The sequence below is a fragment of the Leucoraja erinacea genome, chromosome 30, assembly GCF_028641065.1.
Source record: "Leucoraja erinacea ecotype New England chromosome 30, Leri_hhj_1, whole genome shotgun sequence".
Classification (NCBI taxonomy): Eukaryota; Metazoa; Chordata; class Chondrichthyes; order Rajiformes; family Rajidae; genus Leucoraja; species Leucoraja erinaceus.
Window position 1 is genome coordinate 14,802,527 of NC_073406.1, and position 22,834 is coordinate 14,825,360.

The window sequence follows — 22,834 nt, forward strand, 5'->3', positions numbered from 1 at the left end:
CCCACCTAAGCCCCTTGCAGTTGGGCAATCTCAGTGTTAAAAATCCCCACGGCTACAACCCTATTCCTCTTACACAGACATTTGCTCATGGACTTTTTCCTCTAATTCCCGCTGATTACAGTTTAATCCAGCAAAGTGATCGCCCACCTCTTGCTCTTAAATGCTGCCCATATGTCCATATGCCCAGTAACCCTTCCATATCTCCATGTCTCCCTCTCCCCTGACTCTCAGTCTGAAGAAGGATCTCGGCTCAAAACGTCACCCATTCCTTCTCTCCAGAGATGCTGCCTGTCCTGCTGAGTTGCTCCAGCATTTTGTGTCCATCTTCACCTATCATTTGCCACGCTTTGTCCCACCCTCACCATTCCTTTTTAGTTTTCCCTCCCTACTCCAATCAGTCCAAAGAAGGGTCCCAATCCCAAATGTTGCCCATCCCATTCCCTCCACAGATGCTGCCTGACCCACTGAGTTTCACAAGCACTTTGCCTTTTTGATCAAATGCCGAACAGCAGCGAGCAAGCAAACAAACTGGGATTAATAATAACCAGAGACATGAATTATTAATGAAAAGGCATTCTATACTTTTAGGTCTGAAACATTAACAGCTATAATTAATTCCGTGTTGCTGGGGAAATCATGCATTGCCTGCTTTACGATTCTTAATCTGTGTTCCATTTAAAGAACCGTACATGTCACAGCAGATTAGCATTATCTGTATGTAAAATATTCAGCAAGGCTCTGTAATTGGCAAGAAATTTTGAGTGGAGAGTCGAAGGAGTCTCCTGCAGACAGCATTTGACTCGTAAAGAGGGACTTGCTGTCAGCATTTCTGTTCTCCCTGAGGCTCGGCATTCATACATTAATGAAATGGGACAAATCAGTGCTCAAGGGTAAGCAAGATGTTTAAAGCAAAATTTTAACAATAGCGGGGACGGAGGTGGGTTTATGACTTTTACTAAGGAAGGATTAATCTAGTCACTAGAGCACAAATTTAAAAAAGAGGCAGAAAATTACTGATGCATATTGCAGGTGAATCAGATTCAGCGAGAGGGGAGAATTGAGATTTTGGACATGGACCTTTCTACTAAACCAGCCACTGATCAAAAACACATGGCCAATCTCTTCTTACATGCCGATGACTTGTCATTCAGCATTTCCTGTTTCTCACATTCAATACAAATGGATAAGGCAGCCAGTTATTTCACCACATTCATTTGGACAGAATCATAGAGCTATTCACCATGGAAAAAAGCCCTTCACCCACCTTGCCCATGCTAACTGAGTTGCCATAATTCGGTTAGTCACATTTGCTTGAATTTGGCCCATAGCTCTCAGTACCATTCCAATTCATATCGGTCCAAATGTCTTTATGGTCATAATTGTATTTGCATCTACAACTTTGTCTCATGCCAAATACAGATTACCCACTGAATAAAAAAAAGATGTCCCTGAGGTTCCTCTTAAATATCTTCGCTCTTACTTAAACCAACTTTTAAAATTTATTATCCAAGGAAAAAAACGGTGGCATTCACTTTATTCACGCTCCTCGTGATCTTGTATACCTCGGTAAAGGTCATCCCTCAGCCTCCGATGCTCTAAAGAAAGAAGTCACAGCCTACCCAACTTCTTCTACATCGTCCGAGAGAAAGTCTTCTGTACCCTTTCCAATTACTGACATCCTTCCTATAGCTCGGTGACCAGAAATGCACACAGCACACCAAATGTGGTCTCAACGACGACTTGTACATCATGATGTCCCAATTCTTGTACTCAATACCCTTCCCAAAGAAGGCATGCTTGTCAAAGGTTTCTTCACCACACCACCTATCACAGGCTTCCGGTCAGAAAAATAAAATAACCCCCCCACAACTACCTGTTGACAACGTTCTCGCCAATTTTTAATCCAATTGGTGAGAACACCTTGGATTCCATGTGATCTAATCTTCCAAACTCACTTAACATGCGGGAACTTGTCAAAGACATTGCTAAACTCCATATAAACAATGACCCCTGCCCTCATCAATCCCTTTTGTGACCTTTTTTTTTTTAAACTACCCAATTCATGAGATGATTTGCCGTGCACAAAACCATGATGACTATCCCTAATCAGTCCATGCCTATACAAATGCTGGTAGATCCTATCCTGAGGAATCCCCTCCAAACAACTTTCCTACAATGGACATCAGGCTCACCGGCCTGTAGTTTCCTGATTTGTCCGTGCTACCCTTTTTAAAGAACGTTACAATACTTCAGTCTTCCAATAAAAGTGTGTATATCTGGCGATCACAATTATTGGCATTGAATAATAGACATAGAGTTGGAGAATGTTGTAGAACAAAGGTTCTAGGGGTACAGGATCATAGTTCCCTGAAAACAGAGATACAAATATACATGGTGGTGAAGAAGCACTTAACAGCTTAGAGTCATATAGTCATAGAGTGTGCAAACTGTCGGAAGTAGTCAAAGCAGGAAAGATCCAACTTCCTTGGAGGGGCAGGCGTTAACTCTTGATTCACCAGTGGATCCTTCAAGAGGGGATCATGACCATACCAAATAGAATGAGGCAATGATGTAAAATAGCTCAAGCCTCATTGCTAAAGCAGAGGACAAATTTGCAAACCCTGTCCCACATCCACCTTGGGAAACATTTTAACCCCTTCCCATTCCCACACTGAACTTTCGCTTGGGCCTTCGCCACTGTCAGAGTGAGGCCACAGGCAAATCGGAGGAACAGCACCTCATATTTCACTTGGGCAACTTGAAACCCAGCGTTATGAATATTGATTACTCTAATTTCAAGTAAGCCTTGCATCCCCTCTTTCTCTGTCCCATCCCAACCCTGGTCGTCCTGCTAGTTTCACTGTTGGTATATCCCTTCATTATCACCTCCTCCACAGCCAACAATGGGCCATTGTGGGCTCCTGGCTCATCAGTGCCGGCTCCGATTTGTTCTCTACCTTTTCATACCTTTAGTTTCCCTCTTCCCTGACTCTCAGCCTGAATAAGTGAAGTCCAAAACATCATCTATTCCTTTTCTCCAGGGATGCTGTTGGACCCGCTGAGCTACTCTGGCATTTTGTGCCTGACTTGGGTTAAAAATCTGTTCTTCTCTCCCCAACCTAACTTCCACGCTCAGAGGGCACATTTTTCTTACTTCAATGACGTGTTGGAAATGGTGGAAAAATATCATAAACGTTCAGGCTACCTTTTACTCCAAAGGTTAAAACAACTATGAGGCAAACCCAGTGTCCAGGGTGCAGTGGGGTTTGTTCTGCATTGAACAAAACCAAAGAAAGTATAACGAAGAAAAGAATGCCACAACTACAGCCAAGAAGGGGAATTATCACAAACCAGAAGCCACAAAGAAAAAACATCTCCATATTTTACTTATTTACATTATAATTTTACCATAATCAAGTTTTAGAGCAAATGGGAAAATAACATTAGATAAAAAGCACTTGGTATGTTAGTCTACCTTGGTATTGCTGCAGTAAATTTGACTGTGATACAACCTGGGATGAAGGCTGTCATCTTCAGAATTGCCGAATAGGAATAAACTGCAGCCCTAAACCCTGAATCATATTACCTCCTCACTCTCACTTTTACCTCGTCCCCTGACCCTCCCCATCCCCCTCCTCCAAATCAACAAAGAAGCCAACTGAGAAACTTTGAAGGCCAATGATGATAGCAAGAGTCTGAGAAACTGAATGTTATATTAGCCCCTTGTAAACATGGCCTGGAGTTACTCTGTTAAATATTGTGGTTTTTCCCCTATTGTACAGTCTCTCTCTTCTTAATCAATTGATTCACTGTACAACATCACAAGAGGTTTTTCATGGCTCTCCTTAGTTATCTCGATACTCTTATGCTCCAATGCCAAATAAATATTGTGTGCAGAGAAGGTACTTACTCCACTGGAAGGATAGGCTGTCCACCCCAGCTCCGCTGTTGCTGTCGTAGAATCCATCAAGGTTTCTGTGCAAAAAAGGAAATCTGTTGAGTTAATGTCACTTGGAAACTGTTAATTAGCTTTCAACTGTCCATGCCAGTGTTCACGTTACGTTCCCAGGTCACAAAGATAAGACAGCTGCCTGAACATTGTGGTCAGTGGTGAAGAGATGCACTTACAGCTGAGCACAATCAGGGCAATCTCCATGGAATGTACTTCCCTGCTCAAGTGCGAGAGTTCAGCTGGATGCTCACCTTCCAGCAAGAATGCTGTCATTGTGCTAACTGAACAATTAGGACAGGATATCTTTAAAGCGATATGGGCCAAACGCAGGCAGGTGTGACTAGTGTAGATGGGCCATGTTGGTCAGTGTGGACAGGTTGAACCAAATGACCTGTTTCCATACTGTAGGACTCTATAACAGACATTCACCCACTGTAGAATCCAATAACAGCATACCTAACGTTTAAAATATTTATCTTTAGACTCCACATCTCTGAGGATATGACATGGACATCACACGCTGCAGCACTCGAGAGTAAGGCAAGACAGAGCCTTTACCACCTCAGGCAATTGAGGAAATTCAGAGTGTCCCTGGGATGTCAGGACTTCCATATGAAGAAAGACTGAATAGACTCGGTTTATACTCGCTAGAATTTAGAAGATTGAGGGGGGATCTTATGGAAACGTACAAAATTCTTAAGGGGTTGGACAGGCTAGATGCAGGAAGATTGTTCCTGATGTCGGGGAAGTCCAGAACAAGGAACAAGTTTAAGGATAAGGGGGAAATCTTTTAGGACCGAGATGAGGAAAACATTTTTCACACAGAGAGTGGTGAATCTCTGGAATTCTCTGCCACAGAAGGTAGTTGAGGCCAGTTCATTGGCTATATTTAAGAGGGAGTTAGATGTGGCCCTTGTGGCTAAAGGGATCATGGGGTATGGAGAGAAGGCAGGTACAGGATACTGAGTTGGATGATCAGCCATGATCATATTGAATGGCGGTGCAGGCTCGAAGGGCCGAAAGGCCTACTCCTGCACCTATTTTCTATGTTTCTATGTTTCTATGATCCTCCAGTGCTTCTACTCAGCGGCTGTGGAAAGCATCCTGTCCGGAAATATCACGATTTGGTTTGGGAACTGCTCTGCCCAGGACAAGAAGGCAGAGAATAGTGCGTTCGGCAGAGAATAGTGCGTTCGGCCAAACGCACTATGGGAACTTCACTCGCCAGTGAAGTTTAGGAGGTCCAGTGTTGCATCTTTTCTAGTACTGCCCTCTATATATTGATCAAGGAAACTTGCTTGGACATACTTTAAAACTTCCACTCTGTCCAAGCCCTTTACAAACTGAGACACCCAGCCAATATCAGGGAAGTTGAAATCTCCCAAGAATAATTAGCCTATTATTTTTACAGCTCTCTGCAGTCTCCCCACACAGCTGCTCATCTCATTTTGAGCAGATGTCCTCTCGTTCCTGCAAATTGTAAAGGTTGCAGTCCCAGTTTACAAATTCCCTCTCCTCACACATCCAGCTGGCTTCCCTGACACCAGGCCAGCGAGTCTTTACCACACTCCCTCTTCATTCAAGTACGTTCTTTCTTAGATAAGAAGAGCAAAACCCTGCACAATGCTCCGAGCACGGTCTCAAAGAATCCCGAGACAACTGTGATAAGACTCCATTACTCACGTAGTTTAGTTTGGTTTAGTTTAGAGATACACCATGGAAACAGGCCCTTCGGCCCACTGAGTCCACGCCGACCAATGATCCACGCACACTAATGCTATCCTACATGCACTTTGCAATTTACAATTATACCACGCCAATTAACTTACAAACCTGTACGTCTATGGGCTTTGTCAAGCCCTCTTGTTATAAAGGCTACACAGCACATACTCCCCCAAATCACTGGCTGCACCCACTAGTTGGCCTTCAGTGACTGGTGTACCAGCACGCCCATCTCTCCTTGAATATCAACAGTGCCACTTAACAAATACTCTGCTTTTCTGCTACTTTCACCAAAGCGAGTCACCTCATATTTTCCGCTCCTTCTGACGTTTCCCACTTGCTCACCTTGTTCATGTTCTCTTGAAGTGTTTTAACAACCTTCTCCATCCTCACGATCCCACCTACTTTAGTACAATTACCAAACTTCAAAATATGACGCAGAGTTCCAAGCATCGCTGCCTGTGCGATCTCACAGGTCACAACCTGCCAACCCACCAAGTGCCTATTTATGAACGAAAGACGCAAAGTGCTGAAGTAACTCAGCGGATCAGGCAGCATCTCTGAAGAACATGGACAGGTGACGTGTTTCAGGTCGAAACCTTTCTTCAGACGATTAATGGTCACCCTATTTAAGCTCACTCTCTGCTTTCCGTCTGATAACATATTCTCGATGCGTGTCAGTACATTATAGCCAAATCCAGAAACTTTTTATATCCAGCCAAATAAAAATTTAAAATACATTATAAAAAAAAAAGAAAAAAAAAAAATCTGACTGCACAGATATTATTATTATTATTATTTTTTTATAAACACATTTTAAATGTAATTATGCTTCGTAATATTTATCTGCCAGAATTAAAATCTAAATGCAAAAAAATAGCCAAAAACGATGCTGCACATTGAAAATAAAGTCGAAGATTCCGGAAACGTAGAAACTAATATTTCAGGTCCATGGCCAGCCATCAGAACTGGGCAAAGTGTGAAAGCCACATGTTTAAGCTGCAGGGAGGGGTTAGATGTGACAGGGAGACAAAGTGAATCCTAAAAGCACGGGCTGCTACCACGGATGCAGTTCCAAAGTGAGTTTTGCTTCATGTTTTGTTTCATTTAGAGATACAGTGCAGCAACAGGCCATTCGGCCCACTGGATCTGCACTGACCAGCGATCCCCATACACTAGCACTATCCTACACACGAGGGATATTTTACAATTTCTACCGGTCAATTAACTTACAAACCTGTACATGTGGGAGAAAAAGCGTTAGTGAAGAGAGAAATAGAGTTAACGTTTCAAGTCAATAAACTGTCACCAAAAGATGGAAAATAAGAAAATAAATTAAACTACAGAAAAAGGGGATGAATCGGGACAATTTTTGGGACCAATACCATTTGCGCATTCACTCTCTCCTGGTCTCCACCCTCCCACTTCTTCCATTTGCCTCTAATTTACCATTGAAGGGGTGTATTAAGATTCACCACATATTTTTATGGGATGCCAGGTTTCCTGTGATTGAGTTAGCAGGGACTATATTTTGAAGTTTGGACAAATTAAAAAAAACTCATTAATATTTACAAAATTCTTCAAGCAAAGATTGCAGGGGAGTGGAGAACCTACAAACAGTGGTGGCACGGTGGCGCAGCATAAGGGTTGTTGCCTTACAATGCCATAGACCCAGGTTCGATCCTGACTACGGGTGCTGTCTGTATAGAGATTTTGTACGTTCTCCCCGTGCCCTGCGTGAGTTTTCTCCGGAAGCTCCGGTTTCTTCCCACACTCCAAAAACATCCTGGTATATAGGTTAATTGTTTTGGTATAATTGTTAATCGTACCTTGTGTGTGCAGGATAGTGCTAGTGTATCGGGATTGCCAGTCAGCGCGGGCTCATACATTAGCCCAAAGGGCCTGTTTCCGTCCTGTATTTCAAAACTAAACTGATGTGCCATTTCGACCGGAGGAAAGAGAATGGCTTCACTCAGTGGGTAGTGAACTTTTGGAATTGTCTATCCTGGAGGCTGTGGAGATTTTGTTCATCCAAAGCAGTGATGGACCAATTTCTGGACATTGAGGAAATCAATGGGCAAGGGGATGGTGCTGGAAATTGGTGCTGAGGTAGAAGGTCAGACATGATCTTTATGAAGGGCAGGGCAGGCTCTAAAGGCCACTTGGCCATCTGCTTATATCGCTTATGTTCTTATGTTTTATCAGTAATTGTGATGGAATATAAAGATGTAGAAATCTACAATTGTAGTCGCTAAGTCACAATAGCTCACACTATAATGTGTGCCAATAGCTAAATGCCAGTGGAGCATTCTGCAATTTATAAAAATATGAAACCATGACTCCACCTAAAGTACATCAGAACCACATTAGATTTTGTAGATGTAATCAAATTACAGGGACATGTTTGAGAATAAATATACTGTATGTAATTAAAATGTCGTGGTTGTCACAACATACAGAAGTAAATACAATGTCTTGTTCTGCAACATATAGTTGGACTACTTTAGTTATTGCCACAAATTGTTGAATTGGCCTCTGTAGTTTAATTACTGATATTTAGTATAAAAAAATAATGGCTCATTCCTCAATAAATAACTGCACCTGGACTATGAAGGCTTATTCTATAATACAGTCGTAAATTATACTTCAGCAGCTTGTTCCCAATATACTGCTGTATATAATCTATGCTGTGACATTCTACAACATAAAGCTAGCTAACTGCTGTGGCATATTTAGGTTGTATCTAAATATCTAGTGAGGTAATCTAAACGGTAGCTAAACTGAAATGATGTTCCACAATACACAGCAATATAATGCCTCATTATTCAATACCTGGTACATAAATAGGAAAGGTTTAGAGGGATATGGACCAAAACGTGGGTAGGTGGGATTAGTGGACATTGGGCATTTTGGTCGGCGTGGGCAAGTTGGGCTGAAGGGCCCGTTTCCATGTTATATATGACTGCGATTCCATGATCTACCAACAGCGAATCAGCACAGTCATAGAGTGATACAGCGTGGAAACAGGCCCTTCGACCCAATTTGCCCACACCCGCCAACATGTCCCAGCTACCAGCATTTGTTCCATATCCTTCCAAACCTGTCCTATCCATGTACCTGTCTAACCACTTCTTAAATGTTGAGATAGTCCCTGCCTCAACTACCTCCTCTGGCAGCTTGTTCCATACAACCACCACACTCGGTTGAGGGTGAGCAGTCGCATAATCTACAACACCAGTCATCAAACAACAAGGACACACTCTAGAATATACTGTGGTAAGTAAACTGAAATAGCGCAAATCTGTACATGTTATCACCAAAGTAACTACCTCCATTGGTTCACTGTGCTAATATATAGCAGTAAAAAAATCCACACTGGCATTTTCTAAGACACGGAATATCCAATCTGCAAAAAAGCTGAAGTTGCACCTTGGAATCAAACGCAGGACATTATTAGAACTGGTGTTCTTAAAGGGGTTTAGATTTATAGTTACAGACTGGAACCAGGACGTTCAGCCCATCGAGTCCGTGCCGTCCAGCGATCACCCCCATACATTAGTTCTATCCAACATACTTGGGACAGTTAGCCAATTCACCTACAAATTTGCACGCCTTTGGAATGTGGGAGAAACCGGAGTCCTGGAGAAAACCCACTTGATCACAGGGAGAATGTACAAACTCCATATGGTCAGGGTCGAAACCGGCTCTCTGGCTCTGTAAGACAGCAGCTCTAACCGCTGAGCCACCCCTCTCCCAAAATAATCCTATCAGTATGCAGGGAAAGACACAAAATGCTGGGGTAACTCAGTGGGTCAGACAGGATCAGTCCTGGAGAACTTGGATGGGTGACGTTTCTGGTTGGGAGCCTTTCTCTGGGCCGACGAAGGGTCTCAACCCGAAACGTCACACCTCTCCATGTTCTACTGGAATGCTGTCTGACCCGCTGAGTTACTCCAGCATTTTGTGTCGTTCCTTGGTGAACCAGCAGCTGCAGTTCCTTGTTTCTATCATTGCCTGTGAGCAGAGCTGGGAGCGCTGTGTAGGAATCCACATTGTTCAACATCCGGGCCCACCATGACCTGCGGAAAACATCGCCAGGGTGGGCTGCATGAGATAATGATCCCTCATGGGATGCAAGGGAACGATGTACCATCTCATCCTGTAGGACAACTGAGATGCATTAGGCAAGACTGGTCTCTTGTCGACGATATTTGAGCATGGAGTGATTACCAGAATCCACCAATGTGTTTTAAATGCCCGCAGGGTAGATTGAAATAAACTACCATGCATATCAATAATTAACTGGTGTGGTCCTGTCCACAATAAGTAACAGGCACTAAACTAACAGTATATACCACCATATAGAGCAATAATTCATTAGTGATTCATTCCACAATATAAAGCAGTAACACATCTGAGTGGAATTTTCAACAACACTGCTGTAACCACAATGAAGTGGCCTATGCTACAATTTACAGCAGTCTGCATAAAGGCAGATTTTACAATTAAATAAAACACAACTAAAATCTGAAATGTGTGCAGTAAATGCTGGAAACACTCGGCAGGTTAAGCAGTGTCTGTGAAAGACAGAGTTAATGTTTCAGATCACTGACCCTCGTTCAGAACGAGAGGGGAACCTGCAGACGGTGCAACAAATGATCTGCTGGAGGAACAAGGGGTCGGGCAGCCTCTGGGGGTGGGGATGGAACCCACGATGTTTCCCGTCAGAACCCTGCATCGGGACTAGGGGTGGAAAGGGGAGGTAACCTGTACAAAATGGAGAGGAGGGAGGGGTGAGATAGGAGTACGAGGTGGTGGGTCGTCAGAGGGGGGGGAAGGATGATGGGCAGCTTGAGGGGGGAGGGACGGGGAGTGGAGATGTGAGAGTTGCAGGTGGTTGATAGATGGAGGCAAAGAATAAAAAAAGGAGAGGCAGATGGAACCAGGTAGAGGGAGGGCAGAGTGACAACGGCTGCTTAACGATAGAGAGACAGAAAGGCTACCGGTTCTTTTGTGACCCTGTTTAGACCTTCGAGAAGCTGTCTCTCTTTCACCCTCCTAGCACCCACCTATAATCCATCTATCCATCCACCTCTTTTCAGTTGAGGTCCTCCAGCAGATAGACTGCTGCTTCAGATTCCAGTATCTTCAAGCCCTCGTGTCACCAGCCTACAGGACATGCTAGTCTTTAACCAGAAATCCAATCCTAGACTCTCTTACCACGGTCATTGCCTGACATGATGCAGGTTCCAACATTTTCTGTTTTGTTTCACATTTTGAACATGTGTTTTATTTTAAATTCTAAAATCTGGTGTCTTATCAGGACGCAAGTAGGAGTAAGAAAATCTTATTAGTCTCTAATGAGATCGTGGCTGATCTTTCACCAGCGGCACTGTGCTCCACTAACCTATATCTCTGTTTTTCTACACATCTATCAATCTCTGCTATGAATCTGCTTTGTAACTGAGCCTCAAAGCTCATCCGGCTAACAAGGTTTTTCTGTATCTGTGATCTGAATGGTATGGCTCTTATGTGGAGCCATTTATAGGCATCCCAGCCAAGGGAAACGTCAATCCTGCATCTACTCTGGAGATGTTTACAGGTTTCAATGCGATCGCCTTTCATCCCTCATCAAGAACCAGAGGACACAGGTTCAAGGTGAGAGGGGGAAAGATTGAATAGGTACTTCAGGGGACAATTCTTTCACTCTTTCTGGGTAACAGGCATGTGGAACGAATTGACAGTGGAAGTAGCTGAGGTAAGTACTATGATGGCATTGAAAAGACACTTTGGATAGATACGTGGGTAGAAAAGGTTTAGAGAGAGGGAAATAGGCCAAATATGGGCAAATGGGACTTGCTTAGTTGGGGCATCTTGATCAGCATGGTCGAGATGAACCAAATAACCTGTTTCTGTGTTTAAGAAGGGACTGCAGATGCTGGAAAATCGAAGGTTCTCCTTTCTTCTCCCCCCCCCCCCCCCCCACCCTACAACAGTCTGAAGAGGGTTTCGGCCCGAAACGTTGCCTATTTCCTTTGCTCCATAGATGCTGCGGCACCCGCTGAGTTTCTCCAGCACTTTTGTCTACCTGTGTCTGTGCTCTGACTCTACGGTGTATAGCTCATCCAGTGGATGCTTCACATGCACGTGGGTGTGCGATGTAAACTGCTGTCAGGAAAGCCGAAGTGAACTGATATGATAGTTAGTGGGGACGGTATTCTGCCATTAGATATTCCGGGGCCAGAAACGTAACTGGACCTCCAGGATATGTGCCATTTAGTTTACCATCCCAGCACACCACCCTCATCACAACTTTATTTCAACCACAACCTTATTTCCTCACATTGTGTCTGATTTGAAAACCCTGCACATCAGAAATGAAAATAGCTTTCCATGCCAAGCATGCTCAATTATAATCATGTATAGTCTTCCCACTGACCGGTTAACACCCAACAAACGCGTTCACTGTACCTCAGTACACGTGACAATAAACGAAAGTCAACCCACTCCCTCAGCTCAGTGCCCGAACTCCCACTATGATAACACAACACACTGACTCTGCAAGGTGAATGCGCAAGTCTTTTACAGCGCTTGAGGAACTGACCTTTCACAAAATAAATTCTTATTATATTCTCGGCGCAAACTGTAGATGACATGAAACAGACACATGAACACTTGTCATGCCGAATGCAAACAGATTTGTGTATGTACAAGTCTCTGTAGTAATCACGTTCTTGTAATTACATTGCTACAAAGGAATGAGTAAAGTGACATTTAATTACAGGCCAGAGTCGATTCTCATCAGTTCCCATATTAAGCAGAATCTCAGGGCTTTGTGTTGACCACCCACTCTTCTCCCTTCCCCTGGTGTCTCAGAGAGTGGAACCAATTCTGGGGAGCATCATGTAGTCATTGTAACAGCAGCGCTGTCGAAGTACACACTTCAGCGGCACTGACAATTACTGCTCAGTGATTGATATTGGATCTTAGACATCGTTTTACACAGTTTAATTAGGGAATAGCGTCTTGATGTATGTCTGCAATTTAACTTGAATGGCAGCTTTATTGTAGCAAATAAATCAGCTCTCGTGTATTTTCCCAAATTCTGCCGCTGTCAGAATACTTACTTAAATGCGACAGAAAAAGCTTATTGTTCTCAAACAGATTTTATGTAGATAAATATGAAGACCCCGGCAGAATCATCACGCCGTTTAATTTTCTTTCCCAGAATCGATTTTCTAAAGCAGCACAAAGAATCTCTCTGTGAGTACGATACGATAGAACTTTATTTATCCCAGGGGGGAAATTGATCTGTCAACAGTCATATAACACAAGATACATTAAATTAAACTGACCAGTGGAAAGGATTGGGGATGTGCAAAGATTGGGTGGGGGTGTGGAGTCAGTCTACCACATGACAGAAGGGGTAGGAGTGTGAATGCCTGTGGCATTCTGTACTGCATCTTGATGGAACCAGTCTGTTGCTGAAGGTACTCCTCAGGTTGACCAGTGTGTCACAGTGTGAGCTCTATTGTCCAGGAAGCTCTGCAGTTTGTAGAGCATCCTCCCCTCCAAGACCACCTCCCATGAATCCAACTACGCCCTCAGGATGGAGCCAGCCTTCCTGATGAGTTTGTTAATCCTGTTGATATCCGAGGCCTTCGCTCTGCTGCCCCAGCACACGGCAGAGAAGAAGATGGCATTGGCTACCACCGATTGGTAGAACATCTGCAGCATCTTACTGCAGAAGTTGAAGGAGCGGAGCCTTCACAAAAAGTACAGACGGCTCTGTCCCTTCTTGTACAGGGCCACAGCGTTCCTGGACCAGACTACTGGTTACAATTGAATGTCTTCTGAGCCAAATTGGCAGAGAGGATTGAGAGTGAGGAAAAAACGTTTACACAATATGTGGTTATAATCTCGAGTCCACTGCCTGTAGGTGTGATGGAGGCAGATTTCACTGTGTCCCTGAAGAGGAAAAAGGATGGAGATGGTGGGGATATGTTTGTAAGACAACAGATAAAGGGATGGTGGGGAACTGGGGAGACGCTTTGGTATGAAGCCAGCACAGATATTAGAGAATGAGTGGTCACCTTCAATGCTGTAACCCATCAATGATTCTATTGAGGGCATTAGTGAACCAAACAGGGTTTTGCGGCAATCTGACGGATTAGCAGCGTAATTATATATTTTTAAACCTGGAATTCTCTGACATGAACTCCACAGCTGCCACGGTGAACTGTTTTGTATCAATTTTCTGGGACATTTATGGGTCAGTGATTCTTGTAGCCATTGAATCTTGACCATCCCCATGCAATCTACACCCCGAGAAATGGGTAAATTACGGACACGGACATGATGTTCTTCCTGGCGCGGGCTCTGTGTGGGAATAAAAGCTAGTTTTCTACATCAGGATGTCTCCCAACATGAAGCTCAGGATCATCCGTGCAGATGCAACAGGGGTGGGCGTTCTGCAAAATGGTTTCTCCACAGTTGGAGGGAACCAGTTTAGGGAAGGCTCCATTAGGTGAGAAAATCTGGCACAGTTCGTAGAGTATGAAATCGTTCAAGCACTGCCTGACCTGCTGAGATACTCCAGCAATTTACACCTCCTTCACTTGGGACATTTATGGGTGAGTGATTCTTGTGAGTCAGTGAGGTTGATGCATTTTGTCCTGAGGGACCTTCTCCTCCGCCTGCTTGCTTACCTCCCCTCCAGTGACTTAGCTCTGAATAGACAATGTTTTGTCAGTCTGGTGCCGGGGGACTCAGGACTGGGTACGTTGGAGAGGAAGAGGATTCGGACATAGGTTTATACTTCCAGTGCTACAAGTCTTTAAAGGGAACCAATGGAAGAATGTCTATTTAAACGTGATCTGTGGCAGGCATCGCTGGAAATATGTGTGGACGTGCGATATCACTTTAATTATCAGTTCAGGATATTTTTATCTGACAGCAACTTCAAGTGTCAAAAGTAGTGAGTGACGTTTAACAGATTGAAATGTGTGCAGGCATTTGTGGGCACAAGATGATTAGTGCTTGAAATGGGGAGAGTTTTCATCAATCAAACTCTCATTCCTAATCTTTAGACAAAGGCAGTAATTCTACAAGCTTCTTCATCAGCTCCTTGGCCAATCAATGGCTCAACTTTGGTAACACTGTCACATATTGAACAGTAGCAGAGGAACAAGCCTTTTGGCCCTGAATGGCTGTGCCAAAATCTAGTCAGGTTTCAATCGATAATCCTGCTCCAACCCCCAATGTTATTCAAAATACAAGAACATAGAATGTGTGGGTGACCTTTCGGGCCGACATCCTTTTTCCTAAGAAGGGTCCTGACCCGATACTTCACCCACACATTCTATGTTCATGTATTTTGAATAACATTGGGGGTTCTTTATATCCAGAGATGCTGCCTGATCTGCTGAGTTGCTCCAGCACTTTGTGTCTATCTTCGGGAATGTACCAGCATCTGCAGTTCCTTTCTGTACAAACATAAAATGTTTGTTTCCTTCATTTAAAACCAAGTTATCATTGGAAAAAACCATCTGCACCCAGTCTACTCCACCTTCGGTCGTGGGGGGGACTGACCCCCCCCCCCCCCCCTCTCCGCAATCTTTGCACAATCCCAATCCTTTCCACTCGTCACTTTAATTTCATGTTTCATGCATCTCGTGTTTTATGACTGTAAAACATACACGTAGAAACATAGAAAATAGGTGCAGGAGGAGGCCATTTGGCCGTTCGAGCCTGCACTGCCATTCATTGTGATCATGGCTGATCATTCACAATCAGTAACCCGTACCTGCCTTCTCCCCAAATCCCTTGATTCCGCTAGCCCCCTGGAGCTAGCTCTATCTAACAGTGTTTAAGAAGGAACTGCAGATGCTGGAAAATCGAAGGTTCACAAAAAAGCTGGAGAAACTCAGCGGGTTCAGCAGCATCTATGGAGTGAAGGAAATAGGCAACGTTTCAGGCCGAAACGTTGCCTATTTCCTTCGCTCCATAGATGCTGCTGCACCCGCTGAGTTTCTCCAGCTTTTTTGTGTACCTTCTATCTAACAGTGAATTGGCTTCTACAGTAGGCAGATCAATTTCCCTCCTTGGATAAGTAAAGTTCTATTGTATCATATTGTAACCACACACACACACATACACACACGCACACACACACACACACACATGCGCACACGCACACACGCACACAAAGCTGTGGTGTAAAAGCTGTGATGATAACATGAGAAGGCAACAGGATGCTGAACTGTCAACAGCAGTGATACATTGAACAGGAAAAGGAATGGTGAGAATTGTTCAAACCCAAGGAGGAGCAAGGTGTTGGTGGAGCACAGCGTGTACAAAGATCAGAAGAGAGTGTCAGCTTTGGAAGTCTGGTATCAAGTGCAAAAATGACAGGAATAGATTGAAGGGAGGACTGAGGAGAGGATTCAAAGATAAGCTGAAAGCCACCATGAAAATAGACGACATCCTCACAGGCTCCTGGCAAAAAGACTAGAACATCAAAACTCCCGTCTGATCAGACTCCTCCGGTCCATCTGTGAGGTGGTTCACACGTCCCATATTGGTCATCTCAGAACCTACCAGACCACAGTAGATACAAGTCACCCTCCATTCCAAGCGACTGCTGAAGAAGGAAACTACATGTAAAAATAGAGTTGCAATCCAGGGCCCAGATCTTTCAGATGTGACAGAGGGGGATGGGAAAGGGGTGGGAAGTTGCACAACTGATGAAGGTGAATGTCGTGGCTTCACTAGGAGTGGACAACTTGGAAGGCTCGTCCAGCAAAGCCATTCTGGTAGAACTTGGGAATAAGAAAGATGAAATCACTATTAATTGTATTAATATACTTATATTGGCCCCCTGATGGCAACGAGAGACAGATATGCAGGCAGCTCATGAAGAGATGCAAAAACACTATTGTCACAGTAGATGATGTTAACTTCCCCATTTCTGACTGGGACCTCCTTAGTTCCAGGGGCTGAGATGGGGCAAAAATTATTATGTGCATGCAGGGGGGTTGCTGATACAATATGTCAATCATCCCACTAGAACAGGGGCCTCACCACACATTGCACTCCCAGATAATCAGAGTTTCAGTGGTGCAAAGTTTGGGAACAATGTCCATTATTCCATAACTTTTAAGATACCCATGATCACATTGAATGGCGGTGCTGGCTTGAAGGGCCAAATGGCCTACTCCTGCACCTATTGTCTATTGTCATGGAGAAGGGTAAGACTGATCCTTGGGTGAAAGTGCTAAGTTGGGGGAAGGCTAATTACCATGGCATTTGGCCAGACTGGAGAAAGTGGATTAAAGGTAGCAGTTCAAGGATGAATTCACATCCAACGTATAGGAGTCTTTTAAAGGCCAGTTGATATAGAGCTCAGGTTTATGTGATTTATCCAGACAGTGGTCTCTAAGGGCAGTGGGCAGGTGCTATAGACCTGCACGGGAAGGTAGACGTTCCCACCCCATGAGTCTCGGGCAGATGGGGTTCGTCAGCCTGGGAAGGCAGTCCATCCAGGAGAGGGAAAACTGATTTAAAACCCCCACTGCCTTGTGGCCATATCCAGTCATGGAAAAGGCTCCTGGAGTAAACCTCAAGAAAATCCGTAGTCAGAGCCCCTAAGGTAGTTCGTCGTTGTCTACAACTTCGCTCTGGCAGCTCCTGCAACGGTGCTGGTGCCAAACTGTAACGGCCCTGCTGTTCCTTTGGATCGATCAGCGACATGGAGAGGGGGGGACGTGCTGCATGGGCAACAGTCTGTCCTCCATATGACATCGCCCAGGCTTGCATCTGACCACACATCACCTGCAAACTAGGATGCATCACCCATGGTCAGTCATGACCGAGGGAGGGGGCTACTATGATGAGACCCTGTGAAGGTATTATTGTGGAATGTCAAAGTCAGGAGATTAGATTCTGTTTTGGATAAAAGTGTGAGGAGATGGGCGATACACACTGTGTGTGGCATGCGAGGGTAACTAGTAATGCAGTTCGGTTCAAGTGACTGTGGGGATTGCTCCTGTATCTGGTTAGGTTGCACAATTATTGATCGCATTGATAAACAAGTGGAGAAGATCAGGTCACCCGTGGTTAAAAATAAACACAGATGATATTTATGTTGATCGCAGATTAAATTTAGACGGAAAGTTTTTTTTTTTGTTTATGATACTTTGCATCAAAAGGAACCAGCCCACAGCCATGATTGACAACATTGCCGCTCAGAGCTGACATTAGCAGCAGAAGTTAATATTCCATTTGAACCATACTAATAGGGGGACCACTTATACCAGTCCTGAGGGACAGGTCAGTACTTGGCACCATATTTGACACAATCGATCAACATATTAATGGTCGGTCAGCTACTTTTACACTTAAGCGTATGGTGAGATGACAGCAGAGCCCAGAGTTGCAGACCTGCCTTGCAGCACTTGTCACTTTAGATATAAAGCCTTCTTAATAAAAGAATCCTACAGACACTTTGTGGCTCCAAGGACTAGCTGCAAAATGATGTCTTCAACCTTGAAAGAATACATACCATGCCGTAAATCACTCTGACAGTGTTGCACCATCACCACGACTGATTTACAATGCGGCAGTACCTCACTTTGACAAGGCACATTCCAGACCATGCCTCCCCTACAAGCCCAAAGGCTTCGGCATAAACAACCCAGCTTTCAACCAGATACACCTCTCCCAAAGGGCCACACGACACATGCTGATAAAAAGCTCTTCACTCCTGGGTTAAAAGTGCAGTAAACGATTTGGGTAGGAATGCCCCATCCAGCATGTCCGATGTGTGCAAAGATTAATGAATAGCACTCAGTATTAGATAGGCAAGACTAAAAATGCTGGAGTAACTCAGATGGTCAGGCAGCATCCCTGGAGAACATGGATAAGTGCTGTTTCAGGTCAGGTCCCTTCCTCAGACCACTTCAGGTCATGGGCCGCGGAATGGGGGGGAGACAGGGGGGGGGGGGAGTTGAAGCCCCTCCATTTTTTTGGCGAAACATGCTTCATAACCCAAAATTATCCGGCCCGCAGGCGTATTTTTCTCTTCTCCTGAGGACCTCCGACATCCAGAATCTCAAAACAGGCGCACAGTGAGCGCGGCAAAACCACAACCAGCCGTGGCGGAAACCGACTGCCCCCCCCCAAAACCCCCCCTCCCCTCAACGGCCAATCATAGCGCGGTTCACAGTTGAGATATGTGGTGGTGAACGTAGTGCTGTGATTAGCCGCCGAGCGATAGGAGGGCGGGGGAGCGGACCAGAGCTCCATGATCTTTGGCCCCGAGAGGGAGGGAGGGAGAGAGGGGGTGGGGGGGGGGTTGGGATATATATCCCCCCCACTTTTTGAGTTGGGGGGTGGCCTATATTATGCCCCAGTTTTTGGAGGTTGAGCATCAACAACAAATAATAATTGTGCCACACTCCTCCAGCTCGGTTGCTCCATTTCCTCACCGTGTAACCACCGAGGCCGGTGATCAGTGATCGCTCAGCCCCCCCCACTTTCAAAAACGTTCCGTGGCCTCTGCAGATAAAACAAATCCTTAGACAACATCCCAGCTCTAGTGCTAAAGACCTGCATTCCTGATCCAGCTGTAACTCCAGTTAATCAGGATCAAAAATACAGATACCGGAAATCTGGAATAAAACCCCAAAATGGTGGAACTACTTGGCAGGTCAGGCAACGTGGTGAGATAAGGAAACCTTGGTTTATAATGAAAAATGAGGGCTTGATCAGGCGAGGAAGCGTATGTCAGGTAAGGGCATTTGCTTTCGAGCGAGTCCTTTGAGGTTTATAGAGGATGTAAGGAAGAATTTGAGAATGAAATTAAGAGAGAGCAGAAATAGCTTTGGCAAGCCGGATTAAGAAGAATCCTAATGTCTCCATAAGTGTATTAGACGTAAGAGGATAGCTACTGATCAAAATGGTAATCTTTGTGTGGATAGACACAAAAACGTGGAGTAACTCAGCGGGACAGGCAGCATCTCTGGAGAGAAGGAATGGGTGACAATCAGGTCGAGACCTTTCTTCAGTGGAGTTAGGGAATGTGAGCAAGATCCATAATTAATATTTTTCATTGATATTCACTGAGAAGGATCTGAAAGATGGAGAGAGAGGAGAGATAGCATGCCAATATTTTGGAAGATGTCAGTGTCAGGAAGGAGATGAAGAGATATTGGCGCACATTGGGATGGATAAATCCCCAGTCCTTGACGACGTTAGTTTCAGGATGGTTTGGGAAGGGAGAAGTCCTGATAAAGTTTCTGCTGGGGTCCTGATAACGTTTCCTGTATCTTAGTGAGCTGCAGGTGAACATCAGGAGACCCGAGCATAACTAATGGTGCTCCCCAAGTCAAAAAGGTCGGTAGGAATAAACCAGGAAGCTACAAGCCTGTGAGTTTTATATCCAGAGCTGTGGAATTATTAGAAATGTTTCTCAGGAAGAGAACTTATGTTTACCTGAAAAGACAGGGACTGATTGGGAAGAAGGTATAGGAAGGAACTACAGATGCTGGTTTACACAAAAGATAGATACAAAATGCTGAGTAACTCAGCGGGTCAGGCAGCATCTCTGGATAGAAGGAATAGCTGATGTTTCGGATTGACAATATTTCACGTTGTTGGCTGAAGGATCTTGACCGAAACATCACCCATTCCTTCTATCCAGAGTTGTTGCCTATCCCGTTGAGTTACTCCAGCATTTTGTGTCTATCTTCACCTAATCAGTGAGTGAATATGAGAAATCCTGTTTCACAAATATGATTGATTTTCGAGAAGGTAACAAAGAAAATTGATTTAGTCGGGGCCACAGAAGCGGTTCACATGGTCTTTAGTGAGGTTTCTGAATAGACTCCACGCAGCAGGCTGGTCCAGAAAGTAATGACATCTGGGAAGCAGGACATGTTGGTGAACTAAGCCCAAAATTGGCTTCATAATAAGTAGGCAAAGGGTAGCGGTCAAAAAAATATTTTTCTGATGCAAATCTGTAGCCAGCGGTGCACTACAGTGATCAGTGCTGGGACATTTGCTGTTTGTCATGTGTATAAATGACTTGGATGAGCATGTAGACGGGCTGATTATTAAGGTTGCTGACAACCACAAAATTGTTGGAGTAGGCAGATACCAAAGAGAGTTGTCCAAGGATACAGCAGGACATAAATCAATTGGAGTGATGACCGATGGAATTTAATCTTGATAAGTGTGATGGAATGCATCTTTGAATGTCAAATATTAACAGGCCACATAAATATACAAGGTCCTTGGATGCATTAATGTACAGAGGGTCCTTGGAGTGTAAGTTCCGCACCACCCCCCAAAAACAGCAACACATGTGGATCGGGTGGCGAGAAGGTATTGCCCTGACAGGGTAAGGCATAGAGTATAAAATTGGGGATGTCAGGTTGCAACTACACAAAACATTAGTTAAGCTGCCCGTGGAGTATTGTGTACAATTCTGTTATCCTGCTGGTAGCATTAGAAAGGGTGAAGAAGAGATTCACCAGGATGCTTCCTGGAATGGAGGGCTGTAGTTATAAGGAGAGACGGGGTAGGCACGGTTTATTCCCAGTGGTTCATTGGAGGTTGAGGGAGTGACAGTTCTTGAATAGTACAGCAGAGAAATAGGACCTTCAGCCCACGAATTATCTGTCGAGAAGTCATTGAGATGAAATGGTAACTCTTGCTTCCCTCTTCACAGATGTTGCCCGATTGCTGAGTATTTACTGCATTTTCTATTAAAAAAAAAACCATTGTAAAGCTTAGATTAGTTTAGTATTGGTTTACTATTGTAACTTGCACAAAGATTATAACTAAAACATTTGATTTGTGTGCTGTCCGGGAAAATCATGCCATGTAAATATATCAGGTAGTCCAACAGAGAAAAAAAACCATGTAGAATATAGTGTTACTACCACACAGAAAGACCAGATTTTTTTTTAACTGCAAGGACCACAACAAGGTAGATAGGAAGATTGGAAATTCAAGAGAACCGTTCAAGAGTCTTACAAAAGCGAGGAAGAAGTTGTTCTTGAATTTGGAGGTTCATGCTTTCAAACTGTTGTAAGCACCGCCTGCCAATTTTGGAAAAGGTTGGGAGTCATTTGCGAAGATTTTGTGAATCTCAAAATCCTGGGGCCCCGCGCGCGACCGCTCGTCACTGCCTACGTCACCACGCACGCGTAATGCGCACCATGCGCGTTACGATGCGCATCGTGACACGTAAATGATGTTGTGTAAATGATGTGTAAATTACACCCAAGTGGGACAGGCTAAGGAACAAGGATTGTTCCTAGCAGAGACAGGAGACACCTGCCCAAGGTAAATGCAGGCCCACCAACCTAACACAGCCACTTCTGCAAAAGGCAGACAGCACCAATGTACGCACCTTCCATCTCTGCTTCCTTCCAGCACCGTGCTCCAAGAGGCTACAGTGAACCTGACCCACTTTCTCTGCTCTTGAAATGCGTCTTCCATAGACTGCCGAGTGTGCCTGTTGGAGTGTGCCACTGTGGAGCACCCACCATCCCTGGCTGTATTCGTTCACAACTAGGCCCGTGTGTCCTTGCATGTGAAAGATAGACGCAAAATGCAGGAGTAACTCAGCGGGTCAGACAGCGTCTCTGGAGAAAAGAAATAGGTGACATTTCGGATCAAAAACCTTCTTCAGAAGTCTAAAGAATGCTTTTGATCTGAGACGTCACCTATTCCTTTTCTCCAGAGATGCTGCCTGAACCGCTGGACCCACAATCTTTGAGAGAATCCATCCTTTATGAAAACAATTTGCATAATTTCCTGTGTTATTCACATCTGTGGTTGGAATATTAGAGGAGGGAGATGGAGCACGCAAGCTAGTTAAGCTGGCCTGAGAGGAAGAAACTCACTGAGTTACTCCAGCATTTTGTGTCTATCTTTGGTCTAAACCAGCATTTGCAGTTGCTTCCCACATTTTGTCCTTGCATGTTATGTACTGTATGTATGGATAGCAAAGAATTAGAGGGATATGGGCCTGGAGTAGGGAAATGGACAAGCCTGGTTAGGGCAACTTGATCTGCATAATTGGAACAAATGGCCTGTTTCCTGCTCCATGACTAATTCTTAAACATAGAAAATAGGTGCAGGAGTATTAAA

The 22,834-nt window shown here is 44.4% G+C and overlaps 1 protein-coding gene across 3 annotated transcripts in view; it reads right to left on the reverse strand.

Moving 5' to 3' along the window:
• LOC129711674 (ephrin type-B receptor 2) overlaps positions 1-22,834 on the reverse strand; it is a 114,113-nt gene that overhangs the window by 58,423 nt on the left and 32,856 nt on the right. For all 3 annotated transcript variants that reach the window (XR_008725896.1, XM_055659500.1, XM_055659499.1), the window contains exon 2: positions 3,911-3,975. Coding sequence is in view for 2 of the 3 variants with exons in the window: in XM_055659500.1 (XP_055515475.1) it covers positions 3,911-3,975 (65 nt within the window). In the remaining variant the exon portion in view is untranslated. The remainder of the gene's footprint in view (positions 1-3,910; positions 3,976-22,834) is intronic.